The sequence below is a fragment of the Paroedura picta genome, chromosome 7 (assembly GCF_049243985.1).
Source record: "Paroedura picta isolate Pp20150507F chromosome 7, Ppicta_v3.0, whole genome shotgun sequence".
Lineage (NCBI taxonomy): Eukaryota > Metazoa > Chordata > Lepidosauria > Squamata > Gekkonidae > Paroedura > Paroedura picta.
Window position 1 is genome coordinate 36,705,948 of NC_135375.1, and position 24,948 is coordinate 36,730,895.

The following is a 24,948-nucleotide window of genomic DNA, read 5'->3' on the forward strand; positions in this document are numbered from 1 at the left end:
GACTGACAACCGGAGGGCCCAATCTAATTGGGCCCTCCAATTGTCAGTCCACCAGTGCGGCTCCTGATTGGTCCCTTGCCGCTGTACTGATGAATACGGAGGTGCATGCGGCTGACCTATTATTATTATTATTGTTATTGTTGTTGTTGTTGTTGTTGTTGTTGTTGTTGTTGTTGTTGTTATTGTTATTGTTATTGTTATTGTTGTTGTTGTTATTATTATTATTATTATTATTATTATTATTATTATTATTATTATCATCATCATATTTAACCGCTCCTGTGGAGCGGATAAAATAAAACAGTAAGGGCCCCGAGGGCAGGCCCTGTCTGGGAAGGGTGCCAATTGGTCCCTTGCCGCCAAACTGACGAATCGGGAGGCGCGAAGCTGTCTCACTGCGGACAGGCCAGGTCACCACCTGGCCGTGTGCCCGACAGGACCCACAGTGGCTGGGCCTGTGGTCACTAACACGACACTGCTCCGCCGCCCTGCATGCCCAGGAGCCCCCGGCGGTGGCAGCCGATGCCAGCACACGTGCGAGCGCTGCCCCTGAAGGCCGCACCGCCCGCGACGAGGACAGGTCGCCCACTAGCCCACGAGGCCAGGGCCGGCTGCTGGAGATAGTTGCGGGAGCGGCGGCAGCGGCAGCCAGTGGCGGCAGACGCAGTAGTGGCCGTGCTGGCGCCACCCACAAACAGCCCAGGTTACCCGCTGGCCCACGCCACCAGGAGTGGCTGGTGTTGGACCCTGCGGGAGCGGAGGCAGTGCCGCCAGCATTGGCAGTGGCGGCGGCAGCCGTGATGGCAGCAGCCGCTGAAGACCGATACCGTCCACTTTTCTCCGAGGTAGGCGGTGGGCCGGGGGGGCACTGGAGGTGGCTCGCAGCCCGGCCCACGTCCGGCCTCGGGTGCGGGGGTGGCAGTCGGGAAGCCGGACAAGCACCCCGCCGCACTCACGAGGCCCGCTAGCGCCTGCTGTATTTGCAGTACAGCGGGCTTAGTTTCTAGTTATTATATAAAATGGAATTAAATGGAATTAAATACATGAAAAGTAGATGACTTTATCTTGTAAAACATTATGTTCTTTGATTAGTAGTAAGGAAGTACTCTGAAACTGAAGTCTTACTTTGATAATAGTGAGACATATTAATAGCAGCAAAATATTTAAAAACTGGGGCTTTTAAAACACTGAATAGTAAAGGGCTGCACTCTGGTTTTCTTCTTATGTTCTGACCATTCAAACATAATGTTCTTGAAACCTCTAAGTGGTCCTGTAATTTTCAGCCGTAACAAAATAGCAGTCTTACCTAATTAACTATTAAAATATTATGCTTGAAAAATTATATTTTAAAATCCTAATGTTATTTTATGTTTTGTTGACAGAAGAGAAAGGCCGATCCTTTTCGATTCTGCTCCAAACCACGTGTCCCTCAGTTTTTATAAATGAAGGTCCCATTTCCCCTAGGAGTGTCAGGTGGAAGTTTTGAAGGTTGTTAGGGAGGGATAAGATCAGCAGAGTGGTAGTAGGAGACAACACAGTGTATTTTTCTTTCCAGAATGGTTCCAGAATGATTCTTAGTTCAATTGCGAATGAAAATTTTCTTGCAAGAGATAGTGTTGGTAATGCTACTGTTATGGAGACAAGAAATCTGCTGTAGCTGGCTGCATTCCAACCCTGCTCTTAATTCAAGAGTAATGCTGGAATGATGCTATGACTATTACAAGCATACAGTGAAAATGGAATTCTTCAGTTGACTAAACAAATAAAGCAACTAAAGTTTGATTGAGGCCACATGCAGCAGTATAATGAAAATAATCATTATTTTATAAATAAATATTATCCCTAAGTGATCCTAATAGGATAATATCATAATATATGCAAACATTTATTTCTAAATTTTGCAAAACTTGGAAACCAGACACACTTTAAAGGACCTATGAGAGAGGAAAGCACATGGTTTTGAACCAGAGAAGAATCCTCTCCTCTTTGACTCTTTAATTTTTTGTTTTCTACTTTGCTTTCTGAGACATTGGATAGGAAGGAGATTAAGAGTGGTAGTGGAAAAGAAAGATTTTTTTCCAGAGCCACCTTATTCAGTCCCTACAAAGTTCAAGTACCTACTTTAAAAAATCAGAAGTATTGTGACTGCAATCTTCACTTTGATCTGGAATACATCCTCCTGATGAGTACAGACTGGTGCATTATCTCATGTTGAAAGGGTGATGCTCTCTATAGAAGAAAAAGGGATTTATAATTACTAAAAATGTTCAAGAACTCATTTGGCAATCAAAACAGGTTGCATCACACAGTTGAGCTGTGCCTCAAATTATTTATTTACTGTACTAATAGCCAGCCTTTCAAACAATGCAACAGCTAGATGACAAGATTAGAAAAACAATACAATAGATAATTAATGTTAAACTGTGCAAAAAGTGGATTACAAAAAAAAATCAGATAGTGCTTACAAAAAAAAATCAGATACATGCAATAAGCACTGCAGTAAACTATATTTATTTATTTTAAGTGTTTCTATCTGCCTTTTCCCCCAATAAGGTCCACGGTGGACATCCAGACATTGAAACATTTCCACATTTAAAACAGCATTTAAATTAAAGGTTCTATAAATCAATTCAATAAAAACATATAAACTCATGACACACATAACACAACCAGGGCACATAACAATTTGGGGGAGCATGCCAAGCAAAAAAAAAGTACTCACCTACTGTTCCCGACTTTCTCAGCTTCTTTACCGTTGAAAACCCCCTGAAACATTCTTCTGCTTTGAAAAACCCCAGAAGTAGAGCTATTGTACAGCAATATATGGTTGGGAAGCATAGCTGTGTACCCACCTACCTAGGGCCCTCTCCTTCCCTTTGCTTCCAGGCTCATAATTGGCCATTTTGGGAAACATCATATATGGTCATATCACCCAAGAAATGTTTAACAAAATTTTAACAATACATTAACAATCAATTAACTCCAATTTATTCAGGAAACCCAGGACCATCAGGAAGCCCCAGTGTTTCATGAAACCCTGGTTGAGAAAGCCTGTACTGGTAGGAGACAGATGAATATTCCCGAGGAGACAGTTCCAAAGTTTTGGCTGTACTACCAAGACTGCTCTTTCTCAGACTGCCAGTTTCAAATGGCAGGGACACCCAAAGATGACCAGCTTGTGTAAATAATCCAGTTTTTGTAAAGATGCTTGTGTTATAAAACAAAATATGGGCATTTCATTTTCTCAGATCAGAGTTTAACCCACAACGGGCCAATGTCTGTAACCTTAAGATCCACTCAATTTATTTTTTGAAAGGGCTTTATCATTATGATAGTTAGATTTATATAACCCCCCCCCCCCCAAAAAAAAGTGAAATCAGTGGGTGGGTCCATTTTGCTTTTCCATAAAATGCTGCATTAAAGGTGTCCCAATTATTTTGCAAAGTATGTTGCTCCTATACTCGGATATATGTGTTTTTAATTTTCTATTATTATTATGTATTAGCTTCAAAGCCTGTTCCTAAGAATGGGCCCTGAAAGGGTCCCCTCCCCTGGCCAGGCAACTTAAGGTGGCTTTGGGCCTCAGCTCGCAGCCAAATCAGGTGGGGCGGGCGGGGGCTGGGCAGCTCGTTAGCAGGGTTGGAACAGAGCTCCTTAGCAGGCCCAGGCTAGCAGGCCAGGAGGCCCTCATTAGCAAGGCCTCCACCACGACCCTTTGCCCAGGGCCTCTCCCCTTACCTGCTGTTGGCTCCAGGCACTGAGACATCTGAGAGCAAAGAGGCTAGAGTCCAGGGCCGCAGGGCAGGAGCCACAGGGGCAGGGCCAATCAGGACAAAACTGGCTGCACCCTGATTGGCCCTATTCCAACCTGGACAGCCGGACACATCCCATCCCCTTGGCTGTTTCAGAAATATATAGAGGAACAACAATGGATAAGGATTTATAATATTTATATACCGCCCTCCCCAAAGGCTCAGGGAAACAGGAAAAAGGAAACAGGAAACAGGAAACAGGAAAAAGATACAGATAACATATAGAACAACAGGTGATAACAGCAATATCATTATAACAACAATAACTAACATGATAACAACAGTAACATTAGAGAATGATGGAACTGCAAAAGAGCCTCAGCTCAGCTCTTACTGGGACCCAGTGGGTTAGGCAGATTAGTGTCAGTCGTAGTAAGATGGGGGAGGGGCTTGGGGGCCAATTGGAAGTGATGTTTTGGGTCAACCTCAACCAAATACCTGGTGGAGGAGCTCCCTTTTGCAGGCCTTGCAGAACTGTTTCAGTTCTGTCAGGGCCCTGATCTCCTCTGGGAGGTCATTCCACCAGGAGGGGCCCAGAATGGAGAAAGCTCTGGCCCTGGTTGAGGTCAAGCAGGCTTTGTTGGTGCCAGGGACCACCAGGAGGTTGGAGGTAGTAGAGCGCAAAGCTCTTTGAGGGGTGTAGGCGGAGAGGCGATCCCTCAGGTATACTGGGCCCAGACCACATATGGCCTTAAAGGTGATAACCAAGAGGTCTTCCCTAGATATATCTTATTGCAAGAAATGGAAAAACATGGAAGTTTACAGACTTTGGTTCCTCATGGGTTAAACTCTGATCTAGGACTTGTGACCTTGCTCAGATAATTGCTGAAGGTTGAAAAATTGCTGTCATTCATAGAATCATGGAATGGAACTGCAGGATCATCTAGTCCAACCCCCTACAGCAGGGGTAGTCAACCTGTGGTCCTCCAGATATTCATGGACTACAATTCCCACGCCCAGTTCCATGTCCAGATAATGCCCCTCCCCCACAAAATAAAAACAGAATCCATAGCCAGTCTGCCCTGGATCAGCTCAAAGTGGAGATCGGTATTTCCCTGCGCATGCAAGAAAGGGTCACATGAACCAAGCATGGACACAATCCCTTCTGCCCAGCCACTTAAAGTCTACATAAATTCACAGAATCAGCATTTATACGAGGTGGCTATCTAGCCTCTACTTTAAAACTTCCAATGAAGGAGAGCCCGCCACCTCCCAAGTAAGCCTGTTCTACTAAGGAACTTCTTCTGGATGTTTAGCCAAAAATTCCCCTGAATTAATTTCATCCCTTTGGCTCTGGCCCTACCCTCTGGGGCAACAGAAAACAAGTCTGCTCCATCCTCTGACAGCCCTTCAAGTACTTGAGAATGGCTATCATATCACCTCTACGTCTTCTCTCCAGGCTAAATAGACCATGTTCCCTCAACCTTTCCTTATGAGAGCCAGTTTGGTGTAGTGGTTAGGAGTGCGGACTTCTAATCTGGCATGCCAGGTTCAACTCTACGCTCCGCCACATGCAACCTGCTGGGTCACCTTGGCCTCGCCACGGCACTGATAAAACTGTTCTGACCGGGCAGTGATATCAGCGCTCTCTCAGCCTCACCCACCCCACAGGGTGAGTATTGTGGGGAGAGGAATGGGAAGGCGACTATAAGCCGCTTTGAGCCTCCTTCGGGTAGGGAAAAGCGGCATATAAGAACCAACTCTTCTTCTTCTTCTACATCTTGTTCTCCAAAACCTCACAGTTTTCATTGCCCTCCTCTGTACATACTCCAGTTTGTTTACATCCTTCTTCAGTTGTGGCGCCCCCAAACTGAACACAGTATTCTAAGTGAGGTCTAACCAGAGCTGTGTAAATATGTACCGTCACTTTGCATTACTTTAATACTATACTATATTTCTTTTGATATAGCCCCAAATCCCATTTGCCTTTTTAGCCAGTGAATCGCACTGTTAAATCACGTTCAGTGTATGGTCTAAAAAAGACCCCTAGATCCTTTTCACACATGCTATGGCCAATGCAGGTCTCTGACATCCTATAATGATGCATATTATTTTTCCTACCTAAATGCTCAACTTTACATTTACCACTATTGAAATTCATTTTATTCATTTTTAACCTAGTTTCCCAGCCTGTCAAGATCATCCTGTATTCTGATTCTGTCTTCTGCTGTGTTTGCTACCCCTCCCAGTTTAGTATCATCTCCAAATGTAATAAGCACCGCTGTATTCCTTCATCCAGATCATTTATGATTATATTGAACAACACAGAGCCCAAGTCTTATCTTGATAGATTGTGTGAAAGATTTTCATTGAAAGGGTCACAAGAAAGCTAAGGATCTAACTGTTCTGAGTCACACCAGATCTCTTGCTACTAAGAAGCTAAATTATTTGGAATAGATTTATATTAGTAACTTACATAGTTAAGAATTATACTTTGTGACTCTCTTGGATTTTTTTAACAGTGCAGTGTGTGAATGAGCATTATGTTACATGCTGTCAAATCACTTCCGACTTATAGTGACTCTAAGAATTAATGACCTCTAAAGCCTCCTGTTATTAACAGCTATACTTGGGTCTTGCAAACTGAAGACTGGAGCTCCTTTATTGAGTCAGCTCATCTCATGTTGGGTTTTCCTCTTTGCCTACTGCCTGAGCACTGCTGTCAGTAATCAGTAAATAAAATTTTTTTTTAAAGTTACATTACAAAAAAAGTTTGTGCTGACACGAGGGCAATCTGAAAAAAATCATATTTAGTTGTTTAAAAAGTGTGCTTAATAAGTACTAACTGTTTCATTTTATCTCAAGACAAGGGCAAGTCTATTCTAGGGCTTCTCCTATTCAACATGTTCAATGTTATAGTTAAAAGAACTGCAACATTAATAAATAAAAATGACATGTTCATACTCTCATTCTTGATCCTTTCACAAGGATCATCTCCTTGTGAAATATGAAATATGACATCCTTGTGAAATGACATACAGATGTGCATTTTATCTTGGCAATCTACGGAAGTCCAATTGCTGGCCTTGTTTGGGGGCATAATAGACTACTTATTAAAGTATAGATAAAAAAATCAGGAACATTTCAGGAATAATCCATGCAAAAAAAACCTATTCTAGTGACATAGACCATGATAACATGACTGGGTAAGATTTGTTCCTGAGAAACAAATTACTGCAGGATTAATCACCTAAATACTGACCATGGTAGTATATTGGTGCTATTCATTTGTTCCATGTGAAGAAATCACTATCTTCTTTACACCTCCCTGATACTGGCATCATGCTGGACTATTTTTAATCCGGCTCTTTTCCGTATGTGGTTAAAAGGCTGAAAGACATGTTCTTTATAGTGCTACAATAACTCTGTCCATTACATCACTTAATTTATGGCAGTGTTAACACAAAAATCAATAAACATTATTTCTAAGATGTCAAGATGTTAATGGTGTGATTTTTTTAAATGAAAGATTCTCAAATGTTTCTGAAGGGAGGTCTTTGATATAGTGGTATTGAGTCACAGCAAAGTGAAATTGTGGTAGGGAAGTTTTAAATCTTTGTGGCTTAATCATGAGAAATGTGTGTAGGTAGCTATTCTTAGACATACAGATTTTTCTGGACATATTGCAGAATTCTGTTACGTTGGAGAGGTTATGTATAGTGTAGCTTAACAGAAGGTTGCTAAGATTTTTAGTTACATTTTTTTGAGCTGCATCAACTGTTGCTATAGATCCCTTGGCCAGAACTTACAGAAAATCATTTGTAGAATCAAAGCAACTACAGAGAAGGAAGTTGCAAGTATCACTCCGGAGCCGAATATAATTCAGAGTTCTGGTTAGTGTGATAATAACATTCTACATAAAATGAGCTTTGGAACATGAGACTATATTAATGGTATTTGTAAACATGACTCTAAAATTCAAACCTCTTTGGATGGTTGGAGGAAAAACCCTTCTACTCCAGGAGAGCACGGGAGCCTTACAACTTTTTTTAAACAGAATTGATTAAGGCATTGAGTAAACTTCACTTTAGTCTTACAGATTTTACAGAATTATGGAGTAGGAAGGGATCTCTAGGGCCATGTAGTTCAACCCCCTGCACAATGCAGGAAACGTACAATGACCTGCCTAACCACAGTGACCCCAATTTCATGCCCAGGTGTCCTTTTATAAACTGTGTGGATCAGAGCCTTTTTCTAGGTATTTGTCTATTCTGACCATTTATGTACTGGAGGTTTCATGCTGGGCTGCAGGCTGGAGTTTCAGTCGTGGCAGGTAGCCCCACTACTTCCTGCACCCACACGGGGGAGCATTTAGCCTGGACATTTTGAAGCCGTTTTCTGGACATTTTGAAGCCGTAATACAGGAAAAACCCTTTTTCCTGGGGAAAAAACAGAATTTTGGGGAATAGCTAAAAAAATATGCAACACTTACCGTATATACTCGCATATAAGCCGACCTGCATATAAGCCAAGGCACCTAATTTTACCACAAAATCTGGGCAAACTTATTGACTCTCATATAAGCCGAGGGTGGGGAATGGAGCAGTTACTGGTAAATTTACATTAATTGAGGCACCAGTAGGTTAAATGTTTTTGAATATTTATTTCAAAGAAAAACAGTAAACTAGCTCTGTAAGTGCAAAAGTGGTCCAGCAAACCAGAGCAGAACAACAGTATCCAACAGTACCCAAACAAGTACAACAGCTACCAAACTGGGAGAATGGACAACTCTAACTACAACTGCAATGCCTTCTCAGAACAAAACATTGAAATAAAGAACCGTAAAACTAAACACTGAAAGAAAGAACTATAAAAATCAACTTTTAAAAGAAACACAACCCCAAGAAGAAAAGGCGAACAATGCTGCCCCTCAGAAAAAAAGAAGAAAGAAACACTGGGAGTAAGAAACAGTAAACCCCAAAGCACCCCCAAAATCCACCCCACCCACAGAAACCAAAAGAATAGTTTGGAAGAAGTGAAGGCAAAAGGAAAAGAAAGATCAGAGTCCCTCAGTCAAACCATTGCTGTCCTACAAGCAGCCATAGCAAGCTTCAGCTTGCAAGAGGTTTGCAAAAGCAATGTAATGATTGGCTGACTGGGAACAGGCTGTTATTTCAATTACCGTATATACCAAGGAGGACTTTTTCAGTGTGAATACTGTACGGAAAAACTCAGCTTATACATGAGTATATACGGTAATTTTCTGCAAAGCTAAACTTATTCTACTGTAGTGACATAAATGTGTAATTTATAAGCATATAAGATTGTACTATTTAGCATTTTAATAGGATTATAAAAATATAAATGCCTTAGTTTTATAAAGCAAAACTGCAATACTTGAGAGAACTGCAAACAGCTCTATACTGTATCACCTTACATATATGAATCAGATTTTATCCGGTTACAACAAAGATAGAGTACTGCCTAGCTGTGTGATGGCAATTTATCACTGATGATGTTTATGCTGTGCAAAAGTTGGTTAGGAATCTCAATCAAAAATTGAAGACAAGGAGTTTAGATGTGAAGAGTGGGGGAATCTGTGCAAGGAGAGAATTTAAGCAGGATGTGAGGAGCAAGGGGGAAGAGGAGGAGGAGGATCTTATATGCCACTTTTCTCTACCCGAAGGAGTCGCAAAGTGGCTTACATTCGCCTTCCGTTTCCTCTCCCCACAACAGACACCTTGTGAGGTGGGTGAGGCTGAGAGAGCTCTGATATTACTTCTCGGTCAGAACAGCTTTATCAGTGCTGTGGCGAGCCCAAGGTCACCCAGGTGGTTACATGTGGGTGCCAGATTAGAAGACCGCCAGATTAGAAGTCCACATTCCTAACCACTACACCAAGTAGGAGGAGATCACAGGACTGGATTTGTTATATGAAATCAATCAGATTTACTGAAGGATTATGTTTCAGTTGGTGACCAAAACTCAAATCTTTTAAAGAAAGAATACAGTTTTATAGGAAGTGTAAGAATTAACCCTAGGATTAGGTCAAGAGAAAATAGTTTCTAAGTACAAATTCAAAGTTAAGGTTCATGTTTATAAGTTTATTAGTTAGAGCATTTGACCATTGGCTTTTCTGCTACTTTGAGTGCACACCAGATCTTCTTTCAAGTTTTTTCCCCCCATTCACTGGCTTATGATACTCATTATGGGCAAGTTTGTGTATGATTTTTAAGTAACAAACTAGAAAGGAATATACAAATTATTTTGTGATTTTACATCAGAAATTGATTCTTTAAAGATGTGCTTATCATTAATCTCTCATATCCTTAATTTAAAGGTTTTCAAATTTCACAGACTCTGTAAGAATTTTTAAATCTTCATTTTTTTAAATTCTGCTAAATCTTAGTGCAATCTCATTTTTCCCATCATTGCACTTATATGAACATCCTGCACCTTAAGTCAATCTTACAAGCTCAGAACAGATTTTAAACAGACATTTATTGAAATGACATGCAGAATTACTAAATTTTGGATGACTAAATTAATTTTATTTTGGCACATGTTGAAAATATATCATCTGTTTATTTTCATGAAAGAATGAATGAAGTGACAGTTCTAAGAACAAAAAAATTGTCTGCCAATTTCCCATTATAAACTTTTCTTTAAAATGTCTAATAAGTTACAAATTTCCATCATAACTCTATAACCATATTTCATGGTTTTCAAAAATAAATAGTAGAAACAATCCACAGCTTTCAGCATATTCTTTTTGAAGATGCTTCCAGAAGAAAGACTGAAAGAAAGACTTATCCTTCTCTTGGCCTGAAGAATGGCTGAGGTCCCAGGTGGAGTTTTGAAAAAAGTTAAAGCTCAAACATTTTCTGCTGCCCTTGATAAAAGTCTTGACATCCCTCTATGAATGATTTTCATCAAAGTTACATCATGCAAACTGGATGTGGCAGAGGATGTTTTGGACAACAATCCCTTTGCACTGCAGAAGAAAAGGAGAGCCCATTAAATGCTATGATGGATGCTCCAAAGCAGTTTAATGTAGCACTGGAGAAAATAGAAGCCATTACTACTGGAGGAGCTCCAGTTATGACAGGGAAAATAAATGGTGCTGTTACTAGAAATGAACCAACATCAAAATACCTGCTGTTTGGGGGAAGGGAAGTAAAACATGCAATTCAAGCTATCCAGAAATAATTACCTTGCTGTATCCATTACCCCAAAGTGACATTTGTTGTTAATTGAAATTTGACATGAATAATATTTCACATATTATTTTAGGCTGTATCTTACCGTGTGCTTAAAAAAAAAAAGTATATAAGCCCAATCTAATGATAGGTATGTTTTGTCAGTGGAGGAACTTTGAAAAAAGTATGGAAGATCTGAAACCAGAAAGATCTGTCTTCATTGAATGCATTCATTGCATTAAGCTACAGAAGGAAACTTGACATATACTGTAAAGGCGAAGGGTCAGATGCCAGTATTGGGCTGCAGTTAACCATTCTTATTTTCAGACTGCAAAATAAGGGGCTCTAATATCACAAGTGTTGCCCTGTTTGTTTTGTTTCTGGAGATCGCTCTGCATCAGCATAAAAACAGGTTATTCTTAGGTTCATTTTATTATTAAACATTTACTGGCATCATCTCATCATATGATTTGTTTCACTATCAAAAACTTCTGTCTCAAAATTTGTGGAAGCTGCAGTAGGGAATTCAGTAGATAGAATTCCAGAGGGGTGACTGTGTTACTCTGCAGAAGGAAACTAAAACGAGGAGACTAATGGTACCTTAAAGCAGGGATAGTCAACCTGTGGTCCTCCAGATGTTCATGGACTACAATTCCCATGAGCCCCTGACAGCAAATGCTCATGGGAATTGTAGTCCATGAACATCTGGAGGACCACAGGTTGACTAAACCTGCCTTAAAGACTAACACCGTTTATTCCAATATAATTGCTTGTGAACACACCGATGCATGAGCACTCTTATACATCTGATTATGTGACTCTCTGACTCTCAAAAGCTTGCAATAAATGTTGGAATAAATACTGTCATTCTTTAAGGTTCTATTGGACTTATTTTTATTATGCCAGTTAAGTTGGTCAAGAAGCAAAGACATATTGAAAAACCTTTCTTTCATGCACTCAGCCAGGAACTTGGGTATGATTCTGGATGCCTCCCTGCCAATGCAGGCACAAGTAGCCCAACTGGTGTTTTCCCACCTATGCTAGGCACAGTTACTAGTACCCTATCTGTCCTGGGAACACCTGGCCACAGTGATCCAGGTGACAGTCATCTCCAGACTAGATTTCTGTAACTCCTTATGCGGGCCTTCCCATGCCATTTAGCTCAAAATTACAGCTGGTAAAAAATGCAGCTCCTAGGGTTCTCACTGGAACACCATGGGGAGCCCTCATCCAGCTAGTGCTGAGGCAGCTGCATTGATTACCAGTTGAATACTGGATCAGGTTCAAAGTTCTGGTTTTGACCCTCAAGGCCATCCGCAGTCTGAGCCTAATGTATTTGGGGGACTGTCTTACTCCCTATAAGAGCTTCTTGTGGCGCAGAGTGGTAAGGCAGCGACATGCTGTCTGAAGCTGTCTGCCCATGATGTTGGGAGTTCGATCCCAGCAGCCGGCTCAAGGTTGACTCAGCCTTCCATCCTTCTGAGGTCGGTAAAATGAGTACCCAGCTTGCTGGGGGGTAAACGGTAATGACTGGGAAAGGCACTGGCAAACCACCCCGTATTGAGTCTGCCATGAAAACGCTAGAGGGCGTCACCCCAACGGTCAGACAGGACCTGGTGCTTGCACAGGGGATACCTTTACCTTTACCTTACTCCCTATGCCCCCCTCCCCACAGGATGCTATGCTCCGCTGGTATGAATAGCTTGGAAACCCCTGGCCCACAGGAATTATGCCTGGTCTTGACCAGAGCCAGTGCATTTTTGGCCTTGGCCCCTGCCTGGTGGAATGAGCTCCCAGCAGAGCTGAGTGCCCTGACAGAGCTGCCTCAGCCAGGATGTTATGGAACTCCTCTGCCAGGCTTTTGGTTGAGGCCAGGCAGAGGAAGATCTGCCACTCCTTCGCTATTCCAATTTACATAATTTCCCAAAGGTATGGCAGTTGATGGGAGGCTTAGAGAAGGGCAGGGGGCTGTAAGACGGGAGAGGGTGGGAGGGTTTTTTATTGCTTGTTTTATGGTTGTCTGAATATACTTTATTGATGATTGTGGTGATCCGCCATGAGCTAGCTGGCTAGGAGAAGTGGCAGAAAAATAAAATAAATAAATGCCTTTGGGGTTCTTAGCAGCAAAATAATCCTGTAGGTTTAGGGAAAATATGTTTACTTCTTGAGATTTTATTTATATGACTATGTGACATTGATTCCTTTAAACTTCTGCAGTGTGGCATTGTCAACTGGTAACCTCAGCATACTGTTCAGAAAATGTTCTATGGCAGTGGTAATTTTATTCCAAAAAGATTAATTTGGAACCAAGTTGATTTTTCATTTAAATAGGTTTGTGGTTGCAAATCTCAATGTGATTCATGTTTCTTTTCTGCATTTGATATATAAACCTGACAAAGTATTACTGCTTCTTTGTGGGAAAGATTTTTTTTTAACCTAGCAGATACCTAATGGAACTGTTGTGTGGTAGAGAGCTTCAAGACTTGTAATTTGACATTTTTGTACTGTTAATAGAGTACACAGCCCTGTATCATTTTCTGAATTTATATTCCTTCAGTAAAGCTGGTAACTCAGGCAAAGAAAGGCCAGCAGTTGTTTATTAGGAGCACAGTGGAGAGAGGAAGATACGGCTTTGGACAGCTTATGGTGGATTGGCCAGAACAGAAGAAGGTGATTGATGGCTGGCTCATATTCTGCTTCTTATACTGACTTTGGAGATTGTGGTAGCTGCCTACTGAGTTTGCACTTAGTAATCCGTATTGTTGGTATATCAGGATCTGCAGGTATATACTAAACTCTCTTCTCTAGCACGTAGTGCTTTTACCAACTTTTGACGGGTGTTCTGTCACTGTGGCACTTCCTTGAAATGTGTGATTTAGTGCAGGTTAAATCACTGGAGTGTGGCATATATGGGATCTCCTTTAAAGATGGTTCAGAAACCTCAGCTGGTTCACAAGTAAGCAGCATGACTACTACAAGACTTCTGTTTCAGGGAGCATATATTTCCAGGACAATAACAGTGCATTCCTAAGCACTTTTGCATCCATTGGAGCAGTGGTCCCCAACCTTTTTATCACCGGGGACCACTCAACGGCGGGGACCACTCACCAGGGACCACTCAACGCCTTTTACTAAGGCCGGGTGGGAGGGGGTAGTTTACTCCTCTACTCTCAACCACTGCCCTAGCGCTCTCTGATTGCTATGGTAATGTTTAGACATCCCTTTAAAATCAGATACAGACACGTCACAACAATGAAGTGTGTTGTAAAGGGCTGGGGGGGATGAAGTAAAGGGCCGGGGGGGGGGGGAGAAGGCGTCCTTCGGGGCCCACCTCCAATTAGTTGAAGGACCACATGTGGTCTGCGGCCCACAGGTTGGGGATCGCTACATTGGAGTATCTAAATATACTGAACTGTATTTAGGATTGCACTGTAAGGAATGCACTGCTTTCCAATCAGTTTCTGAGTCCAATTAAAGCATTTAGATTTATATTGAACAGAAACTCTTGTCGCACAGAGTGGTAAGCAGCAGAAATGCTGTCTGAAGCGATGTCCATGAGGTTGGGAATTCTTTGCCAGCAGCCGGCTCAAGGTTGACTCAGCCTTCCATCCTTCCGAGGTTGGTAAAATGAGTACCCAGCTTGCTAGGGGGTAAACAGTAATGACTGGGGAAGGCACTGGCAAGGCCACACTGTATTGAGTCTGCCATGAAAATACTGGAGGGCGTCACCCCAACGGTCAGACATGACTCGGTGCTTGCACAGGGGATATCTTTACCTTTACCGTTATTTATATTTAGATATTAACAATATGATTCTGCTTAGGCATCAGTAGGCATGGAGTGATGTAATTCTGGTTAGGATTGCACTGTAAATGGTCTGGGGTCAGGGTATCTGGGGCCAGGCCCGACTACTAGCGCCCTACCTGTCCCCCGAACACCTAGCCACAGTGATCCATGCAACGGTCACCTCCAGAATAGATTTCTGTAACTCGCTCTACGCGGGCCTTCCCTTGTCCTTGGTCCGGAAACTCCAGCTAGTGCAAAATGCAGCTGCCAGGGTCCTCACTGGTACACCTTGGAGGGCCCACATTCAGCCAGTACTGAGGCAGCTGCACTGGTTGCCAATTGCTGCCCGGATCTGGTTCAAGGTTTTGGTTTTAACCTTCAAGGCTTTACGCGAGTTGGGACCCACATACCTGAGGGACCGTCTATCGCCCTATGCCCCCCGCAGAGCCTTACATTCTGCGGGAGAAAATCTGCTGGTCGTTCCCGGCCCCAGGGAAGCACGCCTGGCCTCGACCAGGGCCAGGGCCTTTTCGGTCCTGGCCCCTACCTGGTGGAATGAGCTCCCGGGAGAGCTGCGGGCCCTGCAAGATCTTCCATCATTCCGCAGGGCCTGCAAGACGGAGCTCTTCCGCCAGGTTTACGGTTGAGGCCGAGGCTAACATCTATGCCCCCCCCGGGGACCCGGGACCTGGGATTGAGATTGGGGATTAGTACCATCAGTATCCCCTCTCCACCTGCTTGTAGTAGGAGGGGGAGGTTGATTAGCCTATCTTGCCAGGTTAGCTTGCTAACCAATAATGTTATATTGTAATTGTTGTTGAGGGATTTTAATGGATTTTATTGGGGTTTTTAAAATGTTGTAACCCGCCACGAGCCGTAAGGGAGTGGCGGGCAATAAATCAAAAGATGATGATGATGATGATGATGATGATGATGATGATGATAATATCTAAAGGACCACCTGCCGAACAATCAGTATTTGATGATGATGTTATCCGTTCAGTCATGTTTGACCCTCGGAGATTCTATAGGAAAGTCTTCATCATGCGTCCCTGTCTCTGACTACTTCTTTTAATTGGTTCATGGTCATTCCTGTATTGGCTTTGATCGTGTCAAGCCAGCGGATCCTTTGGCGACCACGTTTCCTTTTGCTGCTGACCATGCCGAACATTAATGATTTTCCTAGTGAGTTTGATTGCATGATGTGTCCAAAGTAAGTGAGCTTTAGCCAGAATAATAACTACTAATGACATAGTTGGTTTGCTCCTCTTTAAAATTATCTTGTTGGTAACTTTGGCTGTCCATGGTATTGACAAGATAATCAGTATTTCAATCACACTAAATATAAATACCTTACTCATGAAATCAGGTCCCTGAAACTGTATACCTGTTGTCAAACTTGACCTTCCACCCATCCTCCCATCTCCTGCTCACAGCCCCCCATCCTGTGTTGTTCCTCATGCCTGAAACAAAATGGCTGAGCATCTCCTTGGAGCTACCAACTTTGAATTTGCTGGCATATCCCCCAGTTTCAAAATGTGGATTATAAGCTCCTTAAGAAAAATATGTGGTATCTTTTTGTATATGTGACCGTGTCAAGCACCATGTATACAGAACAGGCTATATTCATAAAGAATAGTAAGTTTGGTTAATAAACCATCTCTAAATACTCTGTTGACATTAAATACCTGTAAATATGCAATATACTAGAGATCACATGCTTGGCAAACTTGCTAAAACTATTCAGAGGACATTTTTAGACAAACTCAGAATGGCTTTCACACCAATTTAAAACTTTTGCTCTTTAGCCTAAATCATTGCTTTTTAAAAAAAAATTACAGTTGTGTACTTCTATTTTCTCTTTTAATATGACTTGTAACTGGATTGGAACCAAACATCACCTTGGGAATCCTATTGACCTTGCAAAATAAAAGTCTCTCAAATACATAAATATATGATGTTGCTAGGTCTGCAGCCAGCAAAATAGGTGTTTTTTTTGTGAAGTTGCATACCTAGCATTCTTTGTCTAAAGCTAGCTAGGGGAGAATGGACAAGCTGGGTCCGTGATGCATCTGGGTTGGCCAGTAGTGAGGGGGAGTAAAGTCACAGTGATACTTAAAGATAAAGTTTGGTTGGTTGATACAATGACAGGGAAGTACCCTCATTATGGAACTTTCTCCTTAGATAGTTGGTAGATCCATTTGATTTAGTTTTGAAAAGTTAGGTAAGACTATTATTTCAGCAAGCCTTTGGGGATGATGTCTTTTTTAACTCTGATAATTTATTGAAACCTGCTGCCGTTATGGATGTGTAACTTATTTATGCATTTTTTAAAAAATTAATTGATTAAATTGTATTGATTGGATTTTATGTTTTTAAATTATCATTAGCCACCCTGAGGCTTTTAAAGCAAATGGCAGGATATAAATTGCAAAGTAAATAATTAATAATGGAGCTTATAATCCACAGCAGGGTAATTTGTTACACATCTCAAGACAAACTTTTTAAAATCCTTGAGATGCTTCTGTAATACTTCCCTTCTCTAGCATGTGGCATTTTGCATTCAGATCTCTTAGTTGGATCAGGTTCTATGGGTATCTTCACTTTGGTCAAAGCACACTTTACCACATTAAAGAGACAACTGCTGCAGCAGCACCGCAACTGTTAGAAGTTTGGACCAATGTTTTGCCACTTTTATCTCTCAGCCCTCTAGTATTAGCATTAAGATGAAAAGGAGTAGCTTGAATGTATATACTATTATGCATATACTATTAGCCACCCATGGCTGCAATCTGCAGATATCGAAATCTATGGATTGGGACCATATGGAGGTGAAAGAGATTTTTCTGCACACTTGGATGACTTCCCAGATGTCCAGAAAAATCTGAAGATAAAAATATATACAGAGGGGTTTAAATCCCTCATCTGTAATGTTGGCGTGTTAGAGACATCAGGGGCGACACTCTGACTTTTGGGAAAACTCTATGGTAAAATAGAGGGACTGCCTCCCTGCCTACGCCCCTCAAAGAGCTTTACGCTCTGCCACCACCAACCGACTAATGATCCTTGGCCCTAAAGAAGTCCTCCTATCCTCAACCAGGGCCAGAGTCTTCTCTGTCCTGGCCCCCACAAAGTGGAACAGGCTCCTGGAGGAGATCAGGGCCCTGACGGAGCTAAAATGGTCCTGCAGGGCCTGCAAAAGGGAGCTCTTCCACCAGGCATTTGGCTGAGACCCAGCAAAACCAGCAACATCTACAGGGCCCCTGCTCCCTCCTTCCCTCCCAAGAAATGAATTTACGCATTCTGCCCTGGACCTGTTATAGTCCGTTACCTCTATTATCATTATTAATGTTCATATTAGTATTGTTATTATGAAAAACTAAGTTCCATGTACTGTTTTCTACATTTCATGTATACAGCTCTGAGCCTCAGGGGAGGGCGGTGTATAAATATAAAAATAAATAAATAATTTTTAAAAATCAGCTTCAGAGTATAGAGTTTTGCCCAAAACTCAGAGCATCATCTCCCATTGACCCCAGCATGCTGATATCATCTCCAGGTGATGTAATCACGTCAGAATGTTCTTCCTGGTCCCGGTCAGTGCGGTGTGTGTGTGTCACAGGGTGTCTGTTGTGGAGAGAGAACAGATAGTAAAAAGTGGGGCACAAAAAAAAACCACAGCTCTTTTCTTCACTTGGATGGAGAAAGAGCTCAGAAGATCTGTGTCGGAACTGATCACTTAGCTACACTGTTCCTGCATGGCATGATGGCTGTTCCTACCTGGCAGCATGGTAAAAAATTATTTCCATTACTCTACCGAAACATTCAAACATTGCCTGGATTCCCTCTTAACCCAGTACGAATATGCATCTGTGGACCACTTTTTGCATTAGAACTGCCCAGTTTCTTCCCACTGGACTGAATAAAAATTCTCCCTCTCTTCTCGGCACCTAGGAATGATTGGGAATTGGTGGTAATGCCTTCTCCCCCTGCTTTTATTTGCCAAAACCATTCATAAAGGCTCAAACCTTTAGGTCAAAAGTTCTCATTACCCAAACAGAACTGCAGGAATGCTTTAAAATGAACTAGTCATAAGAATAGAGCCTCTTGTGGTGCAGAGTGGTAAGGCAGCGATATGCTGTCTGAATCTGTCTGCCCATGAGGTTGGGAGTTCAATCCCAGCAGCCGGCTCAAGGTTGACTCAGCTTTCCATCCTTCCGAGGTCGGTAAAATGAGTACCCAGCTTGCTGGGGGGTAAATGGTAATGACTGGGGAAGGCACTGGCAAACCACCCCGTATTGAGTCTGCCAAGAAAACGCTAGAGGGCGTCACCCCAAGGGTCAGACATGACTCGGTGCTTGCACAGGGGATACCTTTACCTTTACCTTTACCTTTAGTCATAAGAATGTAAAAGAATAATAGAAATATTTTAATTTTCTCCCCCCCCCCATTCCCATATATCATAAAGAAACTTTCCTTTCAAATTATTGCAGGCTTATAAAAGGAAGAATGGAAAGGCCACCCAGAGACTAAGTCTAGGCTGGTATCTGCCATCCTGCCCAAAAACATTTCCTTTCTCTGGAAGCTTTCTTTTGCCCTTTGAAGTGTTTGCCTGCTAAGGGAGGATGGCTTAATTAATGTGTGGTGATGTTTCTGAATGACTAGGAGAGGATCGGGACCAGGGTCCTGGTTATCTCGATCTGTCACAGTCCTGTTTTGACAGAATGCTTTAGCACCACTTGATTAATCTGCATGTTCAAAGTATAATTTGAAATCCCAAATGAAATGGTGTCACAGTTGAAATGAATTCCTTTTAACATAGGACACTCTAAGATTATTAATTCTAAGCTGTAAAACAACCCACTAACGAGGCAGCTGCCTAGGCCAAAGTAAATGAACCTTTATTTGATATCAGAGCATCTAATTCAGGCAACATCAGAACAACAGTACTAATGTAGGTTGGAGAGGCTATGACATTTGTGCCTTTGTAGCATTACAACGTATCAGCTGGTGGTATCTAGAGAGAAACAGCAAGCAGAGAGGGCAGAAGAGAATGTTTATTGATTTGTATTTATGTAAATGTTGTACTCCAGTTTTCTTTGCACTAGGGACAACAAGCAGTTTGCACAATCGTTCTTGTCACCTTTATTTTATCCTCACAACAACAGCAACCCTGTGAGGTAGTTTAACTTGAGAGTGTGTAACTGGCCCATGGTCTTCCTTGACAGAGTGGGGATTTGAATCTGTAAGACCTATTCCACATCAGAGGTGCCACGCTGATCCTTCCAGGTTCCAGACACGATAGCATTTTCCCTACTGCACTTGGTCTGCCCCAGATTCGTGCCTCCACATGAGGCATTTGGGGCAGCAAGGTTCCGATGCACAGTGGAGCTGCTGGTGGCCATTCTTTTTATTTTTAAGAAAGTGGGGTTGTGTTACAACAGTGGTTTGCCCTCTCCTGAAGAAACCATCGCTAGATCTGTGGGACTTGGCCAGCCACTGCTCAGTTTCGCATCTTGCGTTCCTGAGAAAGGTCGTTGAAAGGGCCGCTGTGGACCAGCTTCTAGCATTCTTGGATGAAACTTTGGCTCGCCTGTCACCCCCCGCAGACCTCTGTGCTCAGCAGCTACCAACTTGCTGGTCATTCCTGGCCCCAGAGAAGCTCACCTGGCTTCGACCAGGGGCAGGAACTTTTCGGTCCTGGCCTCTACCTGGTGGAAGGAGCTCCCAGAAGAGCTGTGGACCCTGCTTTCAGTGTTCCGCAGGGCCTTCAAGATGGACCTCTTCCTCCAGGTTTACGTTTGAGACTCCGGCTGAGAGATCAGTTGCCCCCCTCTTGTTAAGAACCAGATACGTCCATTGCATATCTAATGGCACCTAGTTATGCCCCCCTCTCATCCCCCCCGTTGAGAATGGTGTTAGAGGGAGGGTAGACGATTTATAATACCACCATGTTGTTGTTGTTTTGCATCCTTTGTATTTTTATGTCCTTTGTATTAACTTTTTAATGGGGTTTTATTGGGGTTTTAGTGTGGGGACTGATGTTGTAACTCACCACAAGCTGGTTTTGGAAGTGGTGGGAAATAAATTTAAACAACAACATAATCCCATCTTCTTAAACTTATAAAGAAATGCCCCAGGAAGCTCCACTGTGCTGCATAGCATGTTGGATCCACCTGGGGCATTTTTTTGCCCCTTCCAGGATGCCATACTCAGCCATGGGTGGGGAGGAGTCAGGCCAGGATAGCCCACCTCTTCTCTGCCAGACAGCCCTGGTCCAATACATACCCCAATGATGCCCGTGGCAAGGAAGGGAACGCAGAAGAACCCAGGTTCCCTTGCCACAGACCCACCTAGGGACTGAGTTGCACCAGACCCAGGACCACCCTGGGTTGGTGCCGACATCATCTGGAAGGAGGAATTTGTCCCACAACCGGATTAGTGCTGGTCCGGGCCTAATTCTTTGTGCTGAATCAGTCTAAAAGAAGGGAAGACATTGCAAGAATGAAAATGTTGTGACCCTCAGAACAGGAGAGCAACACAGGTTCTCAAATGGTGACAAGCCTCATGCTAGTTTTTAATTAAAATTAGTATAACTGTTTGGTTCATAATTTGTTTTTATCATTATATTTTAATTGGTAAATATTGTATTGTCAGTTCCAATCCATAATTTTTTTTCCAGCAATCTGTTTTTACTAGAAGTATTTTCACACATTACTGATTTAGTGTAATGAGTGAGTAGAATAATATGTTTTATTCAGCTAGATATTCTGTACACAATCCAGAGCAGCATCAGTGCACAATTATGGCTAAAAGATGGAAGCATACTTGCTTGAATCTGTAGCTTGAACTAGTTGAAACAAAAGGAAACTGAAAATATCTGCCTCACCTCATCCAGTTCAGTAAATATCACTTGCCCTTCCATACAGTTTTAGTACTGTATTGCATCTTTATTTAAAACTCTATACAGAAGTCAACATCTCATTTTAAGTGTTTCCCTGGCTGCCAACTAGAAGCTACTTTCATTTCAGAGCCTAAAATCTAGCTCATAGCTGCCAGGAGTAGTTGTAAATTCATGTATTACCACTTGCTATATCCTATTTCGTTATGTATATAGAAGATATGAAAATGACTCCTGCATCTGTATAGATGTTAACATTTGGACTGAGATCTGTAATAGAACAAATCTAAATTGTGCTTAAAGAATAGTCAGTGATTTGTTGCTAAATCGTAGATTTGAGATAATATTAAGATTATTTATTGCCCTCTCAAGTTTTAAAATGTAAAAAATCAAGGAAATTTATTTTCCTGTCGTGTGGGGAAGTCTGACCTTGCAATATAGTACTTCACCATTGCTCCTCTATGTCCTTTCAGTCTTGCTATATCAGATCCCAGGTAAATCATTATAGTTGTGGGATAGCAACATCTCTGAGAGGAACATGAAAGTAGGCTAAAGATACAGGAAATGCATGTTTTAACGTTAATTATACTGTTAAAAGCTACATGTAAAGCTACTTTTATAGGTACTGTAAAGGTCGCAAGACTTATTTTCCCTTCTAGTCTGCAAAGGTTGTCAGATAAATATGTTTATAGAGTTAGCCAGACAAACAAAAAACCCTGAAAGCCTTACACACACCTACTGGAGCCAGGAGCTTGTAACATTATTTTAAAAATCTGATTCCTATAGCCATCATTTTCAACTAACCACCAAGATAGGCAGGAGTCTTGGATAAGTCAATGTAAACACTGTTGGGTGTTTTTCTTAATTTTAAAATATTTTTTATTTTGAAAATGTTTGCATTATGACTGGAATATCTACTTGTGTTAAGACTTAGTGGAGGATGTATAAGGTTGTAACTCCTCTTAAACTATAAGAGTGCTGAGTATTAATATGAAACAAATGCATCACCAATCAGAAGACTAATCAAGACTAAGCTTCATTGGGTAATCTTGGCAAATTGGTATAACTTAAACTCAGTTCCTTCTCTGTATAACAGAAAAGTTAAAGAACCTACCCTTTGGGGTTGTAATGAGGACAAATGTAATAATGTAAACTACTTTGTATATTGAGTATAGTTCATTAAAAATTAACAAGGCTGTGCTTCTTTTCAGGAACATCCATTACTTGGACAGCCGTTCTTTGTACTTCATCCCTGTCGGACAAATGAATTTATGGCTTCAATATTATCCAGTTCACATAAAGAAAACAGGTGAGGAGCTGTTGTTGGCTATGTTGGTATTATACTCCCCTTTGTGGTGGTGCATGATTCTCAAGCAGCCTGTAGGTTTTTTGTAGCCACACAAAATCAGGTTAAATTGCAATTTCTTTTGTTGCTTTTATCTTCCTGTGTAACCAACTTGGCAGTGTAGGAAATAGTCTAGATCTTAGGTTTTTTTGTCTCAGTTGTAAGCCTAGACCTTCTGTAGTTTTGTAGTTAGGTGTTAAATTGTGGGTCATAATTCCCATCTGGTCTTAATTGTTTCTAACAGCCTTCTTTAAATCCTTGGAGAACGCCTCCTCTATCAGAGCTGTTCATAGTCTAGGTCAAACAAGCCCCGATTCTGTTTGAGGCAATATTTTAAGAATTGTAAGTGGAAGTGATTCAATTTAGAGAATGTGGCCTTCTCAACTACCATAATCCTCCCAACATCCATTTAAAGAAACCAAAACTATCCATAGAAACATTACCAGATGGTGTTTCTGTCATCTAATCTGGATCTAAACTGGAATCAAAGTTGAATCAGATCAGGCAGTGTTTATCTTTTTTAAAAACCTACTAAAGTATCAGCATCTACAGGTGAATCATGGCCAGCCAAATGCTGCCTAAAATGTCAGATATTCTGTACAATTTGAAATAGCTCTGGAAACAAATCAGCTAATACAATAGTCACAGAAAAGAAAGTCTTTGCAACTGTCCATGTGCTGTATCTGATTCAGCATAGACTTTCTTCCAGAAATGCTTCATATTCTCTTGTTAGCATCTTCAGTTGATCCATTTACCATGGTGCTGGAGCTCTGTTAGAAAGGCATGGGAAGAGGACTCTGGGAAGCATTTTTGTCCAAAGCCCTAGATGTCACATATTCCAGCCTCCCATTAAAGCCGCTTAGTTATTCCTGATCTAGTTCTCAAAATATCTCAAGGAGTTCTGAAACCAGTTGGATCTATCAGCCTTTGGATTGTTCTCATAGGGCTCTCACATTTTTGATACGAGGACTTCAAGACCACCAGTTTTAGAGAAATTAGGATATAGATCTGATGTTTTTATTTAATGTATTTTACACCCAAAATTAGCTGCTTTGGGTTATTGGAGAGTGTTTCTCAACTGCCAAATGAAATTTCTGAGCAAGTCTTCCACAATATGGCTTAGAGAAGGCACCAGACCCTTGAGCCTTGGGTTGACTGTTTACATATTCTCATTTAAAAGTGGTGCAACAGAATTTGTTATGTTAATTAGGTCAGAACTGCCACTGAGCATTTTTCTTCTTAATCTGTTTAATAAATGACTGTAATGTTACATTGATTTTTAAGATTGTTACCTATTCAAAACAGTGCCTAGACTTTTAAAAGACAGCTATAGTATATTACATTTTCCCAATAATTCCTTTCTGGTTTTGTAGGAGCACAAATTATGTTATCTCATGGCTGAGTGTTGTTGGTCCAGTGGTGGGTCTCCATTTACCTCTGAGTTACGCAAAAGTCACATCTGACTAGACTACAAGTGCTGCTATTTAAAGAGGTAAAATTTATCCTACATGAAATTGGTCATTGGAAATCATTTTTCCTCTTTTCTTGAGAATTTTAAAATATCTTCCAAAAGCACTTCCATACACAATGAATGCACTTTCAGTCCAGTTGTAAATGTACTTTGCAAGAAATTTACTGTATGAAATGGAAGAGCCCCATGCAAATGATCTATAAAAGGCATTGAAAATGGATTGCAGGTACATTATTCCATGTGTGTCAGAGTGTGCAAAGTCTCCTTATCTTGTAAAATATAACAATTATTTTTGTCAATTCTCTATTGCCTTTTATTATTATTATTATTATTATTAGATTTATTTCCCGCCTCTCCCGATAGGCTCGAGGCGGGTCACAACAACTAATCCCATTAAAATTCCCATTAAAACATCACTCTACTAACATGGCGGTTAAAAATCCCATCCCTCCCCCAATTATTAAGAGGTGAAGAGGAAAGGATAGGGGAGTAGC

At 41.5% G+C, this 24,948-nt stretch overlaps 1 protein-coding gene across 6 annotated transcripts in view; it reads left to right on the forward strand.

Moving 5' to 3' along the window:
- The window catches only part of ATG10 (autophagy related 10), a 141,973-nt gene that overhangs the window by 90,372 nt on the left and 26,653 nt on the right, over positions 1–24,948 (forward strand). For all 6 annotated transcript variants that reach the window (XR_013233081.1, XM_077347516.1, XM_077347518.1 and 3 more), the window contains exons 6-7: positions 22,850–22,947; positions 24,357–24,475. Coding sequence is in view for 5 of the 6 variants with exons in the window: in XM_077347516.1 (XP_077203631.1) it covers positions 22,850–22,947; positions 24,357–24,450 (192 nt within the window). In the remaining variant the exon portion in view is untranslated. The remainder of the gene's footprint in view (positions 1–22,849; positions 22,948–24,356; positions 24,476–24,948) is intronic.